General features: G+C 40.5%; 1 protein-coding gene and 1 long non-coding RNA gene across 11 annotated transcripts in view; one reads left to right on the forward strand and one right to left on the reverse strand.

The window, feature by feature from the left end:
- Positions 1 to 4185: 4185 nt before the first annotated feature.
- On the reverse strand, positions 4186 to 5446 carry LOC123453296. Its single transcript, XR_006632726.1, has 2 exons — positions 5015 to 5446; positions 4186 to 4889 (listed from the first exon to the last, which is right to left on the reverse strand). It is a non-coding gene; the product is annotated as an uncharacterized LOC123453296 (long non-coding RNA).
- Positions 5447 to 5503: 57 nt separating this feature from the next.
- Positions 5504 to 20160, forward strand: part of Lcorl (ligand dependent nuclear receptor corepressor like) — a 161849-nt gene continuing 147192 nt past the window's right edge. For 5 of the 10 annotated variants that reach the window (XM_004656083.2, XM_045161579.1, XM_004656082.2 and 2 more), the window contains exon 1: positions 5504 to 5657. In XM_004656083.2, coding sequence (XP_004656140.1) covers positions 5504 to 5657 — 154 coding nt within the window. Of the gene's footprint in view, positions 5658 to 6752; positions 6783 to 6922; positions 7042 to 20160 lie in introns of those variants that run through there. The other 5 variants (XM_045161581.1, XM_045161583.1, XM_045161582.1 and 2 more) reach the window with 5 other exon arrangements.

Raw genomic sequence — 20160 nt, forward strand, 5'->3', positions numbered from 1 at the left:
GACATACTTGCCATGAAAAATTGTTTCCTCTTCTAAGTGAATGCAACTTCCAAAGTTAACTACATTTATGTATCTCATCATATCTGACCATGGTTTCCTCCCTTTCCCAGTAATTCTAGAGATTTGTTATATTTTATTTTTCTATTCATCTATTTGTGATAAATACTGCATTCCTCAATATGTGTTAGACTCAAAAGTGGTCATATCTGTCATTCTTTCTGTCAGCACCTTTCTGTATGTGACTTACTGAATCCTCCTGTTAAGAGGATGTATTTCTCTGTGCTGACCCAGTGATTGCCATGTGTTTTGCTTTTGCCACTGGGAATGGGGTAAATGTGACCCAAACTAAGACTGGAAAAATGCTTGTGGACAATTTCTTTGTCCAGGAAAAAGTGTCCTGTAAGGGGTGGAGAAGACTTAACCCTTAAACTACAGTATACAGCTGATAAATTCCAGTGCCAAAATTTGATTGCTCCCCACAGAAAGCTCTTGGTCTGGGAGACCCATAATATTCTCAAAACAATGTAGGCTATTGCCAAAGCACTTGGTTGCCAAACAGAACTAAATGGTAAGACCCAACTGGGGACAACACCACAGGCTGCGAGTACAGAGTAACAAGAGATCATGCTGGAACTAAGAAGAAAGCCAGTTCCCTGATAACTATCCCTCACAGTGCTGGAAAGTGCTGTGGTAGCTGCTGGAGTACAATGGTCACCAGTAGCATGCACAAGCAGGATTTGCAAACTACAAAAGCAACCATCCAGGCAAGATGTACATACTAGTGTAAGAGTAGCACACAGGTGAGAGAGGTAATCAACTGCTCTCCAATTGGATATGAAGCTGGCTCACTGGGAAGGAATTCATACCTGGTATGGAGAACCAAGCCAGACTCCTATAGATAGGAAAGCCATAGACTCCAGAGAGAAGGTTCCATCATTTTTTGGCTAAGATAGAGGGTATGCCCACCCAAAAGTCTAAAGACACTGTTTTTACCCCTCTTGCAGTTACCTTCTTGTTACTGACACAAAGCACCTGACCAAAAATAGTTTGTGGAAGGGAGGAAAGGGTCTATTTTGGCTTATAGATTTAAGGGGAAATTCCATGGTAGTAGGGGAAAATGTAGCATGAGCAGAGGCTAGACATCACATTCTTGCCAGCATCAGGAAGACATCAGCAAGAGGAGAGTGTGCCAAACACTGGCAAAGGGAAGCTGGCTCTAACATCTACAAGCCTATCTCCAACAATGCTCTAATTCCCAAATAGCCATCAGCTGAGGACTTAGCATTTAGAACATATGAGTTTATGGGGGACAACTGAGTAAAACTACTACAACCCCTTTGATCCATTCTATTTTCAGTCATGGTTGGAGAATCTGTTTTAGTTTTTTTAACAGATGACAACGAATTCCAGGGAGAATCAAGATTTATTAATATGAGAACAAAAGCCAACTGCTTAGTACTAAGCAAGTGGTCTCTTCCACATCTTCCAGGGCTCAAAAGACATTACAGAGGGGTGCTGCTCTCACTGTTAGCCTGACAACCTTCTCTAGGGATATGACAGTAGACACTGAGGACACTCAAAAATCATTAGAGCAGAAATTCAGAGGATGCAAAGCTGAACACTAAAGGATATTTATAACACACCTGCCAAGGCTCAGGGAACACTGTTGAAGAGGAGGTGGAAAGATTCTAAGAGCCACAGGTTGGGAAAGCATATCCAGAGAAGTTGTATCCTGTCCCCCCTCCCGCCCCCCGTGCTTTCATGACCCCATAGTGAATATAATACCAAGAACTCCACTGAGGAGGGTTCTCTGTGGAAGGGGAATGGGAAGAGGGCATATGATTATAACCCAATGGGTATATGACCAATATATAATTTGTTTATACTTATAAAGTTTATAATAATGAGAAAATGCTATGGATTGAGGCCTGCTGTCATACTGCCTTTTGAAATCCTGTGCCAGGCACCATGTGAACAAGCCAGGGTTAGCCTTAGAAAAGTAGAAACATTTGCTTCTTGTCCCAGCCAATAGTCCCCTAATCTCAGAAATGGAACTTTCTACTGGTCTAGTCAAATGATACAGAAAGGTCCAGCTGAGCCTAGCACAAATTATCATTCCATGAAATCCTGAATTAAAGAGTTGATGTTTTAACCTATTAAGTTTTGGGTAGTTTGTTAGGCCCTTGAAACTGTGTAACATACCTTCAAAGTTAGGCCTAACCACTGAAAAGTGTCATTTTGCCAGAAGCTTTACTGTGCTGGGGTTTTATATTAATTCTCATCATGGTGAGTGAAGACAATTCAGATGGTGTGGAATTTTATAAGCCCTGGTCTCTGAATAGACATGGAACAATTCTCTCCATCTTCCTACTCTGGCCAATGGAGGGACAGATGGTATAATAAAAAATAAACCTTTATACTTAAACACTGAGAATTTGAACTTGTTACTAGAACATTACATAGGTCATTCTGAGAAATGGAGAAAACGTTGGTGTGTAAGAGATAGATTTATGGATTTAAGCTATAAATTAGAAGATCAGTGGTGGCAAAGAAACTGCTGCCTACTGGAAAGTTGGTAAACCTTGTTGCCTTATGGTAAAATATTTGCAAAATAGTTGATGTATGTCTCCTACTCTTCACCTTTCTAGACAAGAATGTTTTACTTCAAGGTATGGCTTGACTATGTCCCTGTCAAAAGTATGTGTTGGAAACCTAATCTGTGAAGCAACAGTGCAGCATGGTGAGGCATTGGGTGAATAGTTAGTGCTACTTTGGCAACTGCTTTCAAAATGGGCATTTGTCTCCTTTCAAGTCTCATATTCTCTTTGCCCTACCACATGTGGAAACAGCAAGAAAGGTCTTGCTAGATGACAGAACTCTTGTTCTAATTTTGTCAACATTCAGAGCTGTGAGAAACAGATTTATATTCTCTAAATATCAGTGGTATTGTTACAACAGCACAAAGTGAACTAAGATGCTATCATTATTTTGTCAATGTCCCATCACACTACGTGTTGAATGGTATGCATTTGTGTGTGTGTGTGTGTGTGTAGTTAATCGTGTTTTTTTTTTTTTTTTTAAGCTCTCTGTAACAAGAAGCTTTATTCAGTTCTAAATAGGGGCTACCAAGCATCACCAAGAGACCTAGATCATAAAAATAGTGCCTTACTAACACAACTTTTGTAATGTCTCACTTGTGATAAGAGTGAATGTATTTTATAAAGTAAAATGAACATTGATTACTAAATAATCTTGGTGCTATTCATCTATAAATTCTGGTTATCTTTCTTCTGGGCAGAGTAGGATTATTACCCATTCTCGTGAAGATAAACACACCTGTATGATTTACTTTAGCCAATTAAATAGGAACAGAATTGATTCACATTATTATGTTGAGAAAAAACTAATTTGTCTTCTCTAATCTTTTTCCTTCCTACCACACAAGGGAGAAACATCCAACCATTCTAGTTTCTTAAATGATAGAGTTCCCAGGTGAGAAACACCAGGAATGTAGCCTGCCCACCTTCAAAGACTAACATGAAGATATGCACAAAATCAATTTGCTTTATTATTATTATTATTATTGTTGTTGTTGTTGTTGTTATTTTGGTTTTTTGAGGTAGGGTCTCGCTTTAACCCAGGCTGACCTGTAATTCACTCAGCCCTCAGGGTGGCCTCAAACTCACTGTGATCCTCCTACCTCTGCCTCCCAATAGCTGGCATTAAAAGTGTGCACCACCATGCCGGGGCTAATTTTGCTATATTTTAAGCCACTCAGATTTCTGGACCATTTTCTCTGCACTACAACCTCTTCTGGCCTATCTAATGTTGATTAAGTGATAGTCCAAAGCTGATCATCTTGGCAGCTGTGAATGGACTGGTCTCCAACAGTAACCATTCTAGAAAAGGTGGTCATAAGATTTTAAACTTGACATTTTTTTTTTTTTTTGAGATAGTATTTCCCTATGTAGCCTACCGTAGCTTCTAGCTTGTGATACTTCTGCCTCAGTCCCTCAAATGCTGGGATATGCCACCACATCTGGCTTCAAACTTCACATTAAAAACTATGAAGATATAAAGTTATATCTTTTTACTTTACTTCTGAAGCAATGAGCAATAAACTACTGCCTCCGAGCAAGGAGAAAAAAAGAAGATAGATAAGGAAATATGCCACACAGGAAAATCTGAGAATTTATGAGTTTATAAGAATTAAAATTTACTTTCCAGCAGAGTTGAATATAAATTTCCAGCAGTATACAGTACTTCTCCGTAAACTTTGGGTGGCTTAGCTTCTGCTTGGTCTCCTGTGACTATACATAAAGAAATGTACAATGGCTCTGGTGCAAAAGTAAAAAGTAATTTGAAGTCTATAGTTGATCAAGATTCTTCTCTCTTGAAGGAAATTTTCTCTAGCATAGTGTAGAATGCATTCCACAACAATTGTAAAGTGCTAAATCCCATCCCACAAACTCTATTAGGGTTGGGCCAATAAAAAATGTCAAGGACAAAAGTTTCAGTAGGTTACTGACCTCCAAGGGTTTACATTTGGGGCAGTATTAAGAATTTCTGTCCTGGAGTTTTCAGCCAGCTACTCCCAACCTTCTGTAAATTATTTATGGTAAGTTATTTACGGCCTTTAATCTTTTTTCTTTTTTTAAGTCTTTGCACCTATTCTCATTTTTCAAGATCTCTTCTTCTTGGAAACTGATTGTCCTTACAGCTCTTTCTGTATATGACCGGCAGCAACTTCACATGCAGTCATCATTCACTGAAGAATGATCAGGTAACAATGACTCCAAAAAAGTTTCCAGCATTTCAAACATGAAGCACATCCCGATGGCAAGAGATAGTCTACCCTTAAGGTTCTCGTAGCTCTTCTATTGCAGAACCTAAGGAAGTTAATATAGGCAGGTAAGCATGGACACTTCTAGCTAAGCTACCCGAGAACAGCATACTAAAGCTTTGAGGTGAAGCTTGGAGCTGGAGCGTGCGAATTGTGCGGGAGAGCGCTTACTTTATTGGACTACAACGCCCAGAGCGCACCGCGCCACAGCCACGAGCTCCTCTTCGAGAACTAGGAGCAATGGAGCTTGGGAAGTGAAGTCTTACGGACGGCCAGAGCCCGGCGCGAAGGCAGTAGGGAGGCGTTGCCAGTCCGCTCCTCCAGCACGCGGGTTCTTGGCGGACCTCCGGGTCTCTCGCTCTCTCTCACGGTTTTCGCGGACGGCGGGAGCCGTATGGCTTGCCTGAGTAAACTCCGGGGGGAGGAGGGGAAGGGAGTGGATGGGGAGGCGGGGTCAGCGGAAGCGGCAGGTTGCTTCCTTCTCTCTCCCCGAGGGAGCGGTGGGAGGGGGAGGGAACGGCCAAGGGAAGGTAGTGTGACACGTGTCAATCAACCCCCCTCCGGGGGGCGCGCGCTCCGGGGCTCGCGCCGAGGGCTCGCGCCCCTGCCTCGTGCCTGCGCCGCTCGTATGTAAATGAGGGCGCGTGACGCGGGACGCAGATGGACAAGGGAAGAGAGAGAATGGCCGCTGCCGCCGCCGCCGCCGCTGCTGCCGCCGCCGCCGCACAGTGCCGGAGCCCTCGGTGCGCGGCGGAGAGGAGAGGATTCCGGCGCGAACTCGACTCCTGGCGCCACCGCCTCATGCACTGTGTAGGTAAGACAGACGCGGGCCGGGCCCGGGGCTCCGCGCGGCGGCGGCAGCGGCTGCCGCAGCCCCAAGAGTTTGTGGCTTGGGGGCTTGAGTTGAATCTCCCGTTCGGGTCAGTTCAATGGGGAGCGCGGTGGCAAGCGGCGGCGGCGGCGGCGCGGCGGCCCCGGCGTCGCCTTTTGTCTCGGGGCTTCTTGTCCCGGCGCCGTCCGCGCTCCGCCGCCTGTCGTCCCAGCTCCCGGGCTTCCCGGGAACTGTTAGTTCGGGGCCAGTCGCCGAACCCCCGAGGAAGACGCTGGCCGGCTCGCGCTCTCCCCGAACTCCCCGGCGCCGGTGTCCGCCCGTCCCCTGTCAGCCGGAGCCGGCGGCCCGCGAGTCAGCTCCCGGGGCCGAAGGGACCCGGCGCTGGGGTCGGGCGGCCGGGAGGAAGGCGGGCCGTTCCGCGCCCCCCACCCCCACGCCGGGCACACACACACCCCCTTTTCTTGCCTCTGGGAGCCCGGCGGGCGGGCGGACTCGGCCGAGTTGCCCGCAGCCAGAGCTGGGGTGGGGAGGTGGCGGGAATCCCCGGGCGCTCGCGGGGCTGGGGTCGCGGGTGGGCCGGCGAGGGATGGGGAGCGGCGGGGGCGTCGCCCGAGGGGCGGGGGGGCGTCCAACTCTGCCCTGTCGCGCTCGGCAGCGGCGCGGTGTGTACCCCTTTAAGAAGGAGCCGCTCGAGCGCTGACGGTTGGGATTTGAAGTTCTTCCTCCCTCTTTGGAAGTCTGGACGGATGGGGGGCGTTGCCATGGCAACGGCACCCTCTCCGCCCTACCCCCTTTTCCTTGTGGACGCCCCGACGACGACGACTCTGGTCCTCTTGGGCTGTCATGTGATGGACTCTTCCCTGCACACTTGGGCACCTCGCCCTCCCCACCTCCCGTTCCCGTTCCACTGCAATTCGTTTTCCTTCTTGGTGGCGTCTGACCGGTTTTGCTTCAAACTTCTGGGCTTGGGGGCTGTCATCTGTGTGTGTGTGAGGAGGGTGGCGGGACTTGGCGGGTGGGGTTCCGTACGTCGTTGGGGTGGGGGGGTTCTGCTTTCCCAGTGCCGCCTCCAGCAAGTCCGATGCCCGGAGCAGCTTGTTGCCGCAGGTTGGTTCGTAGGCTCCAAGGGGCCCGCGCGGGCTGCGGCTGCCGGTTTTGCAAGCAGGTTATGGGCAGAAGTCGGGGCAAGAGGTGGACAAGGTTTTAGGAGTAGAGATGGCTTCAGTCTTCTCTTCTGGCGGGTAAATGTTAGCATCTGGAGTTGGGGAGTCTCCTCCTCTACCAAGGAAGACAAGTCTTGCCTTGCTTTCGTCTTTTTGCCCCACCTCGGGCCTCTTCCCCACGTTGGATTGTGTGGCGAGCGCCTGTAAGATCCCTCTCGTTTTCCTTGGTGAAAAAGAGATCATAGTAGGTTTAGTTCACAACTGTGCCATAACAGAACACGATGATACAGGAAAACTGACAGGAAGAAGGAAGACTGCACTCACTTCTTAGGCGCACTTGTTATGTTTAAGCAATTACTCTTTTTGTTTTATCTTTACAAATTGTATTTTTATGTTATTTAAAGGAAAGTTTTGAGGGGAAAACCCTTGGGCTAGTATTGAGTGATTTTAGTTTGCAAGCTGTAGTGTGTGTGTGTCTGTATCTCACGTTATGTATATCAAGTGCATTGGTACTTGTGCTTCTTGAAACAAAATGGACCCAGCTTGATACCGCTTCTATTGAAAACCTGTTAAGAAATTTTTGAATTCAATTCGGTGCAGTCAGAACTGGCAGTGTTGCAGTACTGGCTCATGATAGCACTGTGTTGAATTTTCCCAAGGCATACAGTGACTTGGAGAAGTCGGTGCTCGGTTTTTGTTTTAGAATGTTTGGAGTTTAGTTTTTCTCATCTTCTTGCTTATTTAGATTAAGTGTAGCTTTGCATCACAAAAATGTGTGCTTTTGAAAGAGTTGAATTTTAGTTTAACTCAAAATTGAATTTGATAGGAAAGGAATTAGATTCATTTTGTGCCTTACCTACTTGGATAATCAAGCAGCACTGGAAGACATTAAAACTTGGGTTAATACTGTATATCTAATATGCAATCAATGTTTGAGTGTAACACATAATTAATTATATACTGTTCATGAAGATAAATATTTTCCTAGGCAACAGCCATATTTGAGAATTGTTCCTCACCATCTCTTCCTCAGGAGACCTACTGAGACCCATCTCACACTTGGTTATTGTTATCTTTAAGTAAAAATCAAAACACATTTAAGTGGGGTGTACATTTGTTCCTTGTCTTCTATGTTGTCTAATGTATTTTTCTGTTGCCTGAATTGATATTAGAATGTTGTCATTTAAGTCACTGTTTGCTATTGATGTGTTTACATTTATTTTATAAACTTATTTACAGAAAAACTGCTGTTTCCATGTATGTAACATGTGTGGTATATACTGTAGATATATGTTTATCTATACATATTTGTATATTGACTATTCAATGCTTTTATGGAGTCATTTTAAAAAAATATTTATTTGTGTATTTGAGAAAGAGAGAAAGAGACAGATAGAAGGAGAGAGAAAATGGGCATGCCAGAGCCTCTAGCCACTGCAAACTCCAGACACATATGCCACCTTGTGCATCTGGCTTACATGGGTACTAGAAAATCGAACCTGGGTCCGAAGGATCCACAGGCAAGTGCCTTAACTGCTAAGTCATCTCTCCAGCCTGTGAAATAATTTCTTCCCCAATCCCCAGGCCCACCTGGAATTCACTATGTAGTCTCAGGGTGGCCTCACAATCTCAGTGATGCTCCTACCTCTGCCTACCAAGTGCTAGGACTAAAGGCGTGCACCACCATGCCTGGCTCGTGAAATAATTTTTTTTTTTTTTTTATAAAATAACATTCTTCTTTCTTTGAGGTAAACAAAATAACCCAAAGGTCGTTATTTTCAGTAGGTTGTGGAAATTGTAGGCAGGTTGAACAACAAATTGGTATTACGTCCCTAGTAAAGGTTTGAATCTTCTTTCTTCACTTGCTTGTCTCTTTAAAGAAATCTGGCTGATGTTTTCTAATGTGCATTCACATTTCATGGAGAGCTTATTTTAGTTGTCATTGACCTCTGATGATTAGTTGAGAAGGTAAAACTGACTCCACACAGAAAGAGATGTTTACTTTCACTAATTGTAAAACTCATCTCTACTTTAGATTGTTGATTACTCTTCTGATTCATTCCTTGGTTTTGTTTTAAGTCAGAAAATGATCCTGCAAGTTTTTTCTCAATTAATAGCTCTGTTTATAATGGAGTGCCTTTTATTATTGATGCTTTTCCTGTAATCATCCCATATTATGATATAATTTTGAATATGTTCATGTAACAAATGGTTGAGTGCATAATAAATAAAATCCTATTACTCAGAATTATATTAAGCATGAATAGACATAGTCCTGTATTTTATAGAATATGTAATTAATCCCTAATAACAAGGATAATATTGAGCCTTAATAGACTCCTGTATTTTATGTAATAAAATACATGCTTAATTAACATCTGTTGATTCCTAATATTAATATGGTGAGCCATAATATTAAAAACAGAGTAAAGTCTAGTAGTCCATTTTCAAACAATGTCCACATTATGCAGACTTGGGTAGTCAGTAGAATATTTGATCTGGGGGATGACCTTTTCTTTGAGGGAAGCCCAACAGACTGGCTCTTTTTTTACACGCGTGTGTGGGGGGGGGGGAATGAATTGGTGTGCCAGGGCCTTCTGACACTGTAATTGAACTCCAGATGCATATGCCACTTTGTACTTGCATTACCTTGTGTGTCTGGCTTATGTGGGATCTGAAGAGTTGAACATGGGTCCTGTTGCTACACGGGGAAGTTCCTTAACCACTGAGCCATCTCTCCAACCCTAGATAATTTTTTTAAAAAACTTTTTACTTGGTACAGTTTTCATCTTAAAATTGTTTTTGAAGAACAGTACAGGAAACTCCTTTTTACCTTTACCTACATCTGTCAGTTGTTGCAGTTTGTTTTATTTTATATATAATTCTTGCTTTATATTCATATACATATATGTAATATATGTAAATGTAACATAACAATTTGAGAGGAATTTTGAAACATACTTTATTGCCTCTAAACTCTTCATGTAGGTTTTCTAAAAATAAGATCATTGTCTTCCCAAACCATAGTATAATTACTAAAACCAGGTGATTTAGTATATATAGTATATAATATGTATATAATATATTAAGGTATATTAATATATATGATATATTATATAATAATGTAATATATAGTATATAATACTATGTGATGTATAATTTATGTTTGAATTCTGTTATCCATTTTCTCTATTTGGTCATCATGTCTAGCCATTTCATGAGGAATATTTCAGTCTTTGTATTTTATTTTTAAAAGTTAATTATTTGAGAGCCAATGAATGAATGAATAAATGAATGAGAATGGACACACCAGGGCCTCTTGCTGCTGTAGAAGAATACCAGATGCATGTGCCACTTTGTACATTTTGTTTTATGTGGGTATGGGAATCAATCTCGAGCCTACAGGCATTACAAGGAAGCATATGTAACCACTGAGCCATCATCTCGCCATTCCCTCTTTGTATTTCTTGACCTTGACATTTTTGAAGAATGCAGGCATTTATGTATTAGAATGTCCCTCAATTCAAATATGTTGTTTTCTCATAATAAGGTTATTTTCTCATGATGAGATTATTATGCAGTAGGCAGAAATTCTACTTGAGATGCTCTGTTTTTTCAGTACACCATATCTTGAGGTGTATAATGTTTTTTTCCCAAACTCCAAATTTGGCTATGGTGATATTTTGTGTATTTATTCCTTAAAATTGCTACCTTTGGATTAGTATGCAGCATATGGAAAAGTGCCTTCAAGAATAGGATATTGTCATGATCTCATCAAAATTTCAACTTCGCATTCTAACATCCATTGTTTTTCTAGCTTCATTTCTTCTGTAGTTATTAGAAGTTGGCATTCATTTAGTTATTCTTATCATTGTGAATTGATGAGTTCTTATTCAATGATCAAATCTATGATTATTTTGACTCACAAATTATAACAGGTTTGACAAATGGAGCCTCTCTAAGCTGATTCCTATGTTTGTTTCTGAAACAAGATATTTCACATTCATATACTTTTCTGTCTGTACTTTCCTATCCCAGGTTTGATGTCAGCTAGTTTTTCAAAGTGTCCTCAGTCCTTTTTAGTGGGAAAATAAATTTAGACACCAAAATCTGAGTCTCAGGTTTTAGCACCATTTATAAAGCTCTTTTCTTCTAGTATAGAAGTTGCTAATCAGTACTAAGTTTCTTCTCTAAGATCACAAAGTAAAACATAGTGGCAGTGTCTGGGTGGAACCTTAATATAAACAGTAGGGTTTTTTCCTCCATAAGATGGTGCTCGATAGCGCACATTCTTGGGCAGGTATGTGATTTTGAATCTTCTGATAGGCACAGTAAAAAACAAAGCAGATTTTATTCATTCTAGTCTATTCAAAATTTACCATTTTAACATTAATCCGTATTGAAATTTTTACTAAGTTTACATTCTTAAAAATATTTATGAACAATTTTCATGCATGTACATAATTTCTTTTCTCATAATCCTCACCCAGTACATTCTTTTGACCTCCCATCTGCCTTCCACGGAACCCTTCATTCTAACAATTCCCCATTCTATTTTGATGTGTTTTTCCCTACCCTACATCCTTATAGATGTGTTGATGGTACAGTATTGTACAGACCTTGTTCAGGTAATGACTGCTGCTGTGAGGTCCTGAATGCAACAGCTATGTGATGTCAGGAAGACATCTCTGAAGCCCTCCTCCCCATGCTTTGGCTCTTGTATTCTTTCTGTCACTTCTGCAATGTTTTCTGAGTTTTAGAGGGTGTGTAGATGTCTCAGTTAGTGCTGAGCCCTTAACTGTCACTTCTCAGCACTTTATTGAGTCTCCTCGATATCTATCACCATCTTTTTGCACAACGTGATAGCACTAATCTATGGGCAATTTGATGGGCACAATTTATCCATTTAGCCAAATAATAGTAGTAGGTTCCCTTTAGGGCTTGTTACCTTCCCAGCCATGCACTTTTTATTAGGTTTCAGCAGCAGGCATGATTTTCTTCCTGTGTAGTAGCCCTCAAATCCAAAGACCAGTTGGTTAACCCTATAACAGTCATGCCATTATTGCACCAGTGGGCACATTTTGCCCACTGGTGCTGCAGTGTGTAGTTCACAGCGTCCACTGCTAGGTACGATTGTCAATGACTCTTCCTTCCTAAATCCTATATAGCACTTTCTATCACTGTAATAGCTATCCAGCAGGGAGGAGACTTCCAATTCAGTTCCAACTTGATTTCTCAGTGTTTTGCAACCAAAGTGTGTGGTGTCTTAAGCAATAGAGTCTCACCATCTAGTTCTGGTGGGCAATCAAGAGCAGTGACAGTAGTCTCATTGTTTTAGGTACCTCAAGGGCCTCCTTGTCCAACCACTCATATCCCTGGCACTGGAATTTTCATATAACAACCTGTGGCCTCTGAGTGTAGCATTGTTGTCTACCCCTGCCAGGTACTTCTGCCCAAACTCTCTTGTTTATTTTCTTAAAATTTCTTTAAGCTTAACATTTTAATTAGCTAACAAATATGTTTGTTAGCTAATTAAATATGGCTTATTCATAACATATTTCAGTTTTGGTTAACCCATTCCCCATGCCTTTTCTGCATCCCCTTCTCATGATCCCATGTAGATATATCCACCCCCAGGATTCTTAGTAGTAATTTTACAGAATTTGTTTTGTTCTTAACATTTTAACACATCTCAGTTTGTACTAGCTACATTTTGGTGGTACTTAACAGCCACCTCTTCCAGCAAGACTCAACCTACCAAGGACTATACCAGCTGGGATTATTTGGTTTAATCACAAATACATTAGGCTATGGAAGACATTTTATCTTCAAATCATCACACCATGCTATCACTTACCTCACAGTCTGTTCATAGTAACCAAATTTATAGTTTTTCCAATCTTTTATTTGGATAGTATTGATGGTTACTGGCATGGCTGGACTAACTAGCAACTATTTTTTCAAGCACTTCCAAGTGTATTATCCTTCTAAAGAGATGCCCATTGTGGGTACCATCTAATAGTATGCATTGCAGAAATGGAACCAATTGTGCTAATGCGCAGTTGAGTAGGTTAAGCATGTCTTCAAATTTTCTATGAAATAGGCATATTGAAAAATTTTGCATGTAGATTTTTAACTTCTGTATACCTGGATCATTTTATTTTTGGACAAGTAATGTTCTGCTGTGTTTGAAACCAAGCAGTGTATGACTTTTACACTTTTACAGATGTTAGATAATAGGCTGCAGACTGTGACATAATATAGCCTTTTCTGCACAGTGTCATCTCTGCCCATCTTACTTCCCTTGGCTAGCTACAAGTGTACCCTCCTCCCAGATTGGCTGTATATGTATGTTGTTATATGTGTCCCCATAGTCCTCTGGCCTTCAATGCTGGTCTGTAATTCTTCTATCACAGTACAGTCTTGGGAGGAGCAAAAAAAGTATTTTTGTTTAGATAAGTTTTCCTCCTCATTAGTAAGTTTAGTTTCTCAAGTAAAATATCTGTCTTTCTCTCTGTGTGTAGTGTTTTTTCCTTTCCTTTTTGGTAATACACTTTCCTTTTTATACACAGATGGTCTGTATGATTGTAAAACTTAAAACTTTTTACTTTATAGTAGCATTAAAATGATACATATTTAGCATAAACCATTTGGTTTTCAAATTTTGACACCCCCACCGCACCAGCATTAGTATGAAATTCTTGAGATACTAGGTGGTTGCAGCTGGCCTCACAGCTTACAGTGAGACACACATTCATGACATGAGGGTGAACAACAAATACTTTGCAGTGTACTGCCATCACAGTATTCAGTAAGTTATATGACTATTCAGTTTATTATAAAATGGGTTTTGTTTGGATTTTGCCCAGCTGTGGGCAATACACATCACAGGCTAAGCTATGATAAATCAGGACATAACCCTAGTTACTTTAAGTCAAGGACTATCTGGTGTGTGGCTAACATCCATCAAGTCAAATGTTACAGGCTGGATCTATAATATAAAGTAATAATACCCTTAAAAGTTCTTGTTCACGGGCTGGAGAGATGGCTTAGCCGTTAAGCGCTTGCCTGTGAAGCCTAAGGACCCCGGTTCGAGGCTTGGTTCCCAAGGTCCCATGTTAGCCAGATGCACAAGGGGGCGCACGTGTCTGGAGTTCGTTTGCAGAGGCTGGAAGCCCTGGCGCGCCCATTCTCTCTCTCTCCCTCGATCTGTCTTTCTCTCTGTGTCTGTTGCTCTCAAATAAATAAAAATTAAAATTAAAAAAAAAAAGGTCTTGTTCACAATAGAATCTAGAAAAAAGTGGATGGCCCAAAGCATCTGCTTGTTCTAGAAAAGTAATATACAAAATAGTATCACCATTTGAAGACTAGCACTTTGTTCTTAAACCTAAATAAAAATTTAAAGATTTTTTTATATTAGAAAATGAAACTTAAAATGAGGAATCATTTTTTCTCTATCTAAACTGCTTTCCCTTGATAGCCTTCCCATAATTCGTAAGAACTTTTTTCTGCTTACATTTGATTGTTTTTCTTTGTTCTTTAATCTGCTTCCAAGTTATACTTCCCTTTTACTATCTCATGGATTCAGATTTTCTGATACAGTAAACATGTGGGCAAATTCGGATAAAATTCTGGTATCTGCATTACTAATTTTTATTTATTTATTTATTTATGTATTTGAGAGTGACAGACAGAGAAAGTAGGGGAGAGATTGAGAGAGAGAGAGAGAGAGAGGAGAGGGAGAGAGGGAGAGAGAATGGGCGCTCCAGGGCCTCCAGACACTGCAGACGAACTCCAGATGCATGCGCCCCCTTGTGCACCTGGCTAACGTGGGTCCTGGGGAATTGAGCCTTGAACCCGGGTCCTTAGGCTTCACAGGCAAGCGCTTAACCGCTAAGCCATCTCTCTAGCCCTGCATTACTAATTTTACTGTTTTCCAGTATAACTTAAAACATAACTAGGACAAAATATATATTGTACTTCCTACCCTCCCCACCCCTCCACCCAAGCTCCTGAATTGAACTGTCAAGATAGTGCAGATGGACTTGCAAGCCTCTTAGGAAATATGAGTAATCTGTATCCCAGCGAAGCAGAGTGAGCAGGGGATTGGCCATGAGTGAAAAATGCCTTTAGACAATATATTCTGTGAGCAGACAGCTGAAGTTATTGCTAGTATTATTTTTTTCTTCTTTTATAAGGATTGAGTAAAGGGTAAAGTACTGAAGCTTTTTCCAAAGTACTTCCCCTAAGAATATGAAAATGTTTTGTGGCAGTTCTATTTTCTGGGAGAAGCAGGAACTGTGGGTTCAGTTAGAAAGCTTTTGTTTACTGTAAGGTTGGATTTAGATTTTGCTTTTAACGAACTAAACAGTGGTTGAGGGTGCTAAGTATTACACTTGGTATAGTATAGTAGAGACAGGAGGGAGCATTTAGTTTTTATTTGAAAGATCCAAAATGACTGGTCTTCAAAGGATTGAGTAAAAGGGAATGACAAACTTTATCTGTAAAGGACCGGCTAGTTAATATTTTAGGATTTGTCAGGTTTGGGGAATGATTAGGTGGGCAGGCATAGGCTACCTATCCATTAGTGAGTGCTAGGCACTCTAGAGAAGCACAGTGTTATCTGATCTGTCTGCCAGGTATTATGTTCGGGTAGCTCAACTCCCAAGGGTCATCTAATCTCTGTTGCAAGTACTCACCTTTGCTGTTGTGCAAAAGTGGTACCAAAATGAGTACACATGGCTGTGTTCCAACAAAAACTTACTTTTACAAACAAGTGGATTTGACTTTTGCTGGCATTGATCCCAAGTTACAGGATGAAACATGAGTGATGGCTTTGGGAACAGTGGGACTGTATAAGCAAAGATGCTTGTGTAAATAATGATATGTTCTGAAAATATTCAGCATGAGATCGCTGGGAGTACAAAAGGAGAATAGATAGAAATGGGAATATAAATTATTGATTCTACAATGAGGAAATTGTGAGCCTTTGAGGTTTTGTAAAATTATTTTTTAAATATTTTATTTTTATTTATTTATTTATTAGAGACATGACCCAGGTTTGTCTCCCCAGGACCCATATAAGCCAGATACACAAGGGGGAGCATGCATCTAGAGTTCCTTTGCAGTGGCTAGAGTCCCCGGCACTCCCATTCTCTCTCTCTCTCTCTACCTACCTACCTATTTCTGTACCTTCTCTCTTGCTCAAATAAATAAATAAAAATTAAATTTAAAAAGTAATAGTATGCAATGATATTTTATCTTTCATCTTTATCCTTGTTTTATTTCTCAGGCTATTGAAAGGTGAGGAAGAAAAGAAAGGTGCCATCTGAGAGTACTTTGGCGATCCAATGATTTAATTAACACAATGAAGTAAAAACTGCTCAGTTTCTCAGCCTGATTTAAAATAGCAGCTCCAACTAAAATTCTTAAAACTACTGCGAATACACAAAACACACAATCCCTTCAAACCTGAAACAACATAAGTTCCCAATGAAAATAAGCTTACTTACTTGGTGATGCTTATCACACATTTAAAAAAATTACTTGGCTTTTTGTTCTTATACTGCTTTAACATTCTAGGAAAATTAGTATTGGTAGATGATAGATTTGGAAATTTATTAGGGAGACATGTATTAAACTTTGTTTTCTCTTTCCATCTGCTTATAAAGCCAATAGCAATATGTGCCCTGTGGAAAATTTACAGTTTTAACTAAATTACCAGTGCAAAAGGAACTAATGCTTTTTTTTTTTTTTCTGTTAGCCATTTTGAAATGGAATCTCAAGTCAGTTTTCATTTGCATTTCCCTGATGGCTAAGGATATTGCACACTTTATCAAAGTTTTTTTTTTTTTGAGAATTATCTATGGAGTTTTAACAGCTCACTTCCTGATTAGATAATTTCAGTGTTTAATTTTGAAGTTCTTTTTCTGTTTGTTTGTTTGTTTATTTATTTATTTGAGAGAGAGTGAGAATGGGCATGTTAGGGACTCCAGCCACTGCAAAGGGACTCCAGACATTGCAGACAAACTCCAGATGCATGTGCCATCTTGTGCATCTGGCTTGTGTGGGTACTGGGGACTTGAACTTGGGTTCTTAGGCTTTGCAGGCAAGCACTGACTACTAAGCTATCTCTCCAGCCCTGAAGTTCTTTTACTATTTTAGATATTAATCCCATTTGATACATAGTTGACAGATTTTCCTCCCCTCCGCCCATTTTGTAAGTTTATCTCTTTAGTCTGATTTGAGAGAGAAAAGAGAATGAAAATGAATGCGCACAACCACAACATGCCCTCCTGCCACTGGAAATGAACTCCAGATTGTTGTTCCACTTTGTGCCGATTTAGTTCTGGGGAAGTCAAACCTGGGTGATCTGGCTTTGCAGGCAAGTGTCTTTAACTCCAGCCCTGTAGAAGTTTTATAATTTCATATAATTCTTTTTGTCAATTCTTGGGGTTACTTCCTGTGCTGTTGGGATCTTTTTCTGAAGGTCTTTATCTGTACTTGTATATTTCAACTGTTTTTATTCTAATAGAAGGTTTCACATTTTACATTAAGATATTTGAGTATCCTAGTGCCCCCCCCCCCAGTTGAATTTAGCAACTTTTGGGGAAGGGGAGAAGGCCTTAGTGATAAATAAGGCTTGGCTACTTTAAATGAAATACATGAACAAGTATAGACATAAAACGAGACATGTAAAGAAGATAGGCATTACTAAGGTATATGTTACTAGGAGTGCTTTCTTAGAAGATACAGAGTTTGAATTAGTCAAAGGAAGAGATGGGGAAGCAGAGCACAAGGAGTGCAGTAAAGGCAAGGGAAAAGAAATGTGCAAAGTGTTTGTAAATGGAGTTAAGATTGAAGCATCTTGCCAGATTACAAGATTGACCAAAGTTATAGAATGATTTTTTTCCTTAATTTTCCTCTAATTTATGCACATATTCATATGGGTATGTTGATTTCACTATTAGAATGGATACTGGTATCATTTGATATGAACTCTTCTATAAAATATCTTCGTGAGCATAAGACATTTAATCTCAAAAGGGCTTTTATTTTTGAAGTTTGCTGTGTGTACTGTAATGCTTTTACTTTTCAATCATTATATCCACATAAAGAGCCAAAACACTACTTGATTTATAGGAAAACAGGGATTTTTGTATTCTTTGAGCATGATAGAGGCTAGTTTATTGTATGGGGGAACCTCAGTGATGAAGCATGAGGATAGCATGTGTTTAGTAGGTACCAGATCCTGGATTCAATCCCTAGAACCACTTATTAAAAGAAAGAGAAGAGTGCTGGGGAGATAGCTAAGTGGTAAAGTGCTTGTCACACAAGCATGAATTCAGATCTCTAGCACCTATGTAAATGCAGGACATGATGGGGTGCATCTATAATATTAGTGCCTTCAAGAAATGGAGACGGGGGATTGCCAGGGAAAACTGGCTGGATAGACTAGCTAAATCTGTGAGCTCTATTTTTAGTGAGAGACCCTATCTCAAATAAGGTAGGGAGCAATTGAGGCAGACACCCAAAGTTAGCCTCCTCATATACAAACACATACACCCACACACACTCATGTCCTTCCAAACACATACAATAATATGTACATATACATGCTGAAAATAAAACCAGCTTTCTGTATCATGATGACTTTGACTAGTAATACTGAGACTCTTACCTTTATCATTATGTTAAACCCTGACATTATTTCTAGTCTTGATTGTTCTTGAGGACAATCCACCAGACTTCTGACAATCTAATCTGTCAAGTCATTTTCATTCTCAGTTATTGACCTTTCATCCTCTGGGCTTCCAAAGCCATCCTTTATGCCATTGTATTCTTAAAGCTTGTTTGTATGATTTGCCTTATTTTTTGAAAGATGCCATTTCTGAGCATACATTTTGTTGACTTTATGTCATAACTCATTGATGCTTTACTTAGCTCTGTGAACTTGACTGAAGAAACCCTTGGAAGGCTTGCTCATTACCATTATTGTGTTTTCATCTCTGAATTTTCATCTAACTTTGCTTATAGGTTTTCTCTGTTGATGGTCCTTATCTGTATGTGCATGTTGCTCACTCTTCCATCAAGGGTGTTAACATGTTAATCATACTTACGTGAAAGATTTGTGTCATGTCTGAAAGGTTCTCTTACCTTTCTTTGTTACTTAATAGTGGTGGCGCTTTTCTTCCTTTTTCTGTAGGACTTTTGAATGTCAGGTAGAGTATATAGAGCAACAGGCACTGAAATGAATAGCATTTATGCTGGAAAATGGTTCCTTTCTTGCTGCTTATTTGTTAATATCAGGGGTTGTGTGGTATAGTCAGGATTCAGTGTGGGATTGAATTTTTTTGTTACTTCAGTACCTTCAGTAACATCTACAAGCTTCATATTCCTCTGCTGTTATATTCACCTTGAATTGAGGAACAGTCTCCCCCACCCCCGAGTGTTTTTTCCTCATTGTTCCTGTTCCATCTTAATTTTTAACTTTGCTTCTACCTTGCACCTCAACATAGTAGGTCTTTTCAAGATTTTGTCTTTCCCCAGTGACAGCTCATTACTTGTTACTTTGACTGGCCACCTTGGCAATGGAGGGCTAAAGAAAAAGAGTTTTTGTATTTTCATTTCAGCCTGAGTTTTAGGTAGGCTTTGTGTACTACAGTCTTTGTGATGGTAGTATCTTACTTAGTGTCTCTGTCCTTTTCCATGCTATATCTTGTCAGACATGTCCAACCTGCAGTCAAGAGTACATATGAATGAGGCCTAGCATAAAAATCATAATATACATAAAATAGTATGAGCTGTTTTTTGATTTTTTTTGTAACTCAGTTGTATGATTCTCAAGCATGTACTTTGCAGACACAATGTCAGAAAGCTGATGTGTGTAAATATTTTTGTTCCTTGAAGTAGAAGGGGCCTGTTAGTGCACAGTGTTTTCCCCATAGTGTCTGTCATTCTTTTCCTTCCTTCTAGGTCTGCATTACTGAGAGAGAGAGATACTTTATGTTGTCTCCTGCTCTCTGTCACTCTTTTCCGTCCACAGTTGGTGAGGTCTTTGGACTCACATTAGCCCACATTTGCTTATTAGCAGTTTGTTTAATTTTTTTTGTTAATATTTGAGAGAAGCAAAGAGAGAGAGAAAATACTAATGGGAATGCTAGAGCATCCTGGCACTGCAAATTAACTTCCAAATGTATATACCACTTTGTCACTTTGTGCATATGGCTTATGTGAGTATTGGGAAATTTAACACAGGCTGTTAGGCTTTTTAAGATGCCACCTTTATCTGCTGAGCCATCTCTCCAGCTCCATTGGTTAAA

The sequence above is a fragment of the Jaculus jaculus genome, chromosome 11 (assembly GCF_020740685.1).
Source record: "Jaculus jaculus isolate mJacJac1 chromosome 11, mJacJac1.mat.Y.cur, whole genome shotgun sequence".
NCBI lineage: Eukaryota > Metazoa > Chordata > Mammalia > Rodentia > Dipodidae > Jaculus > Jaculus jaculus.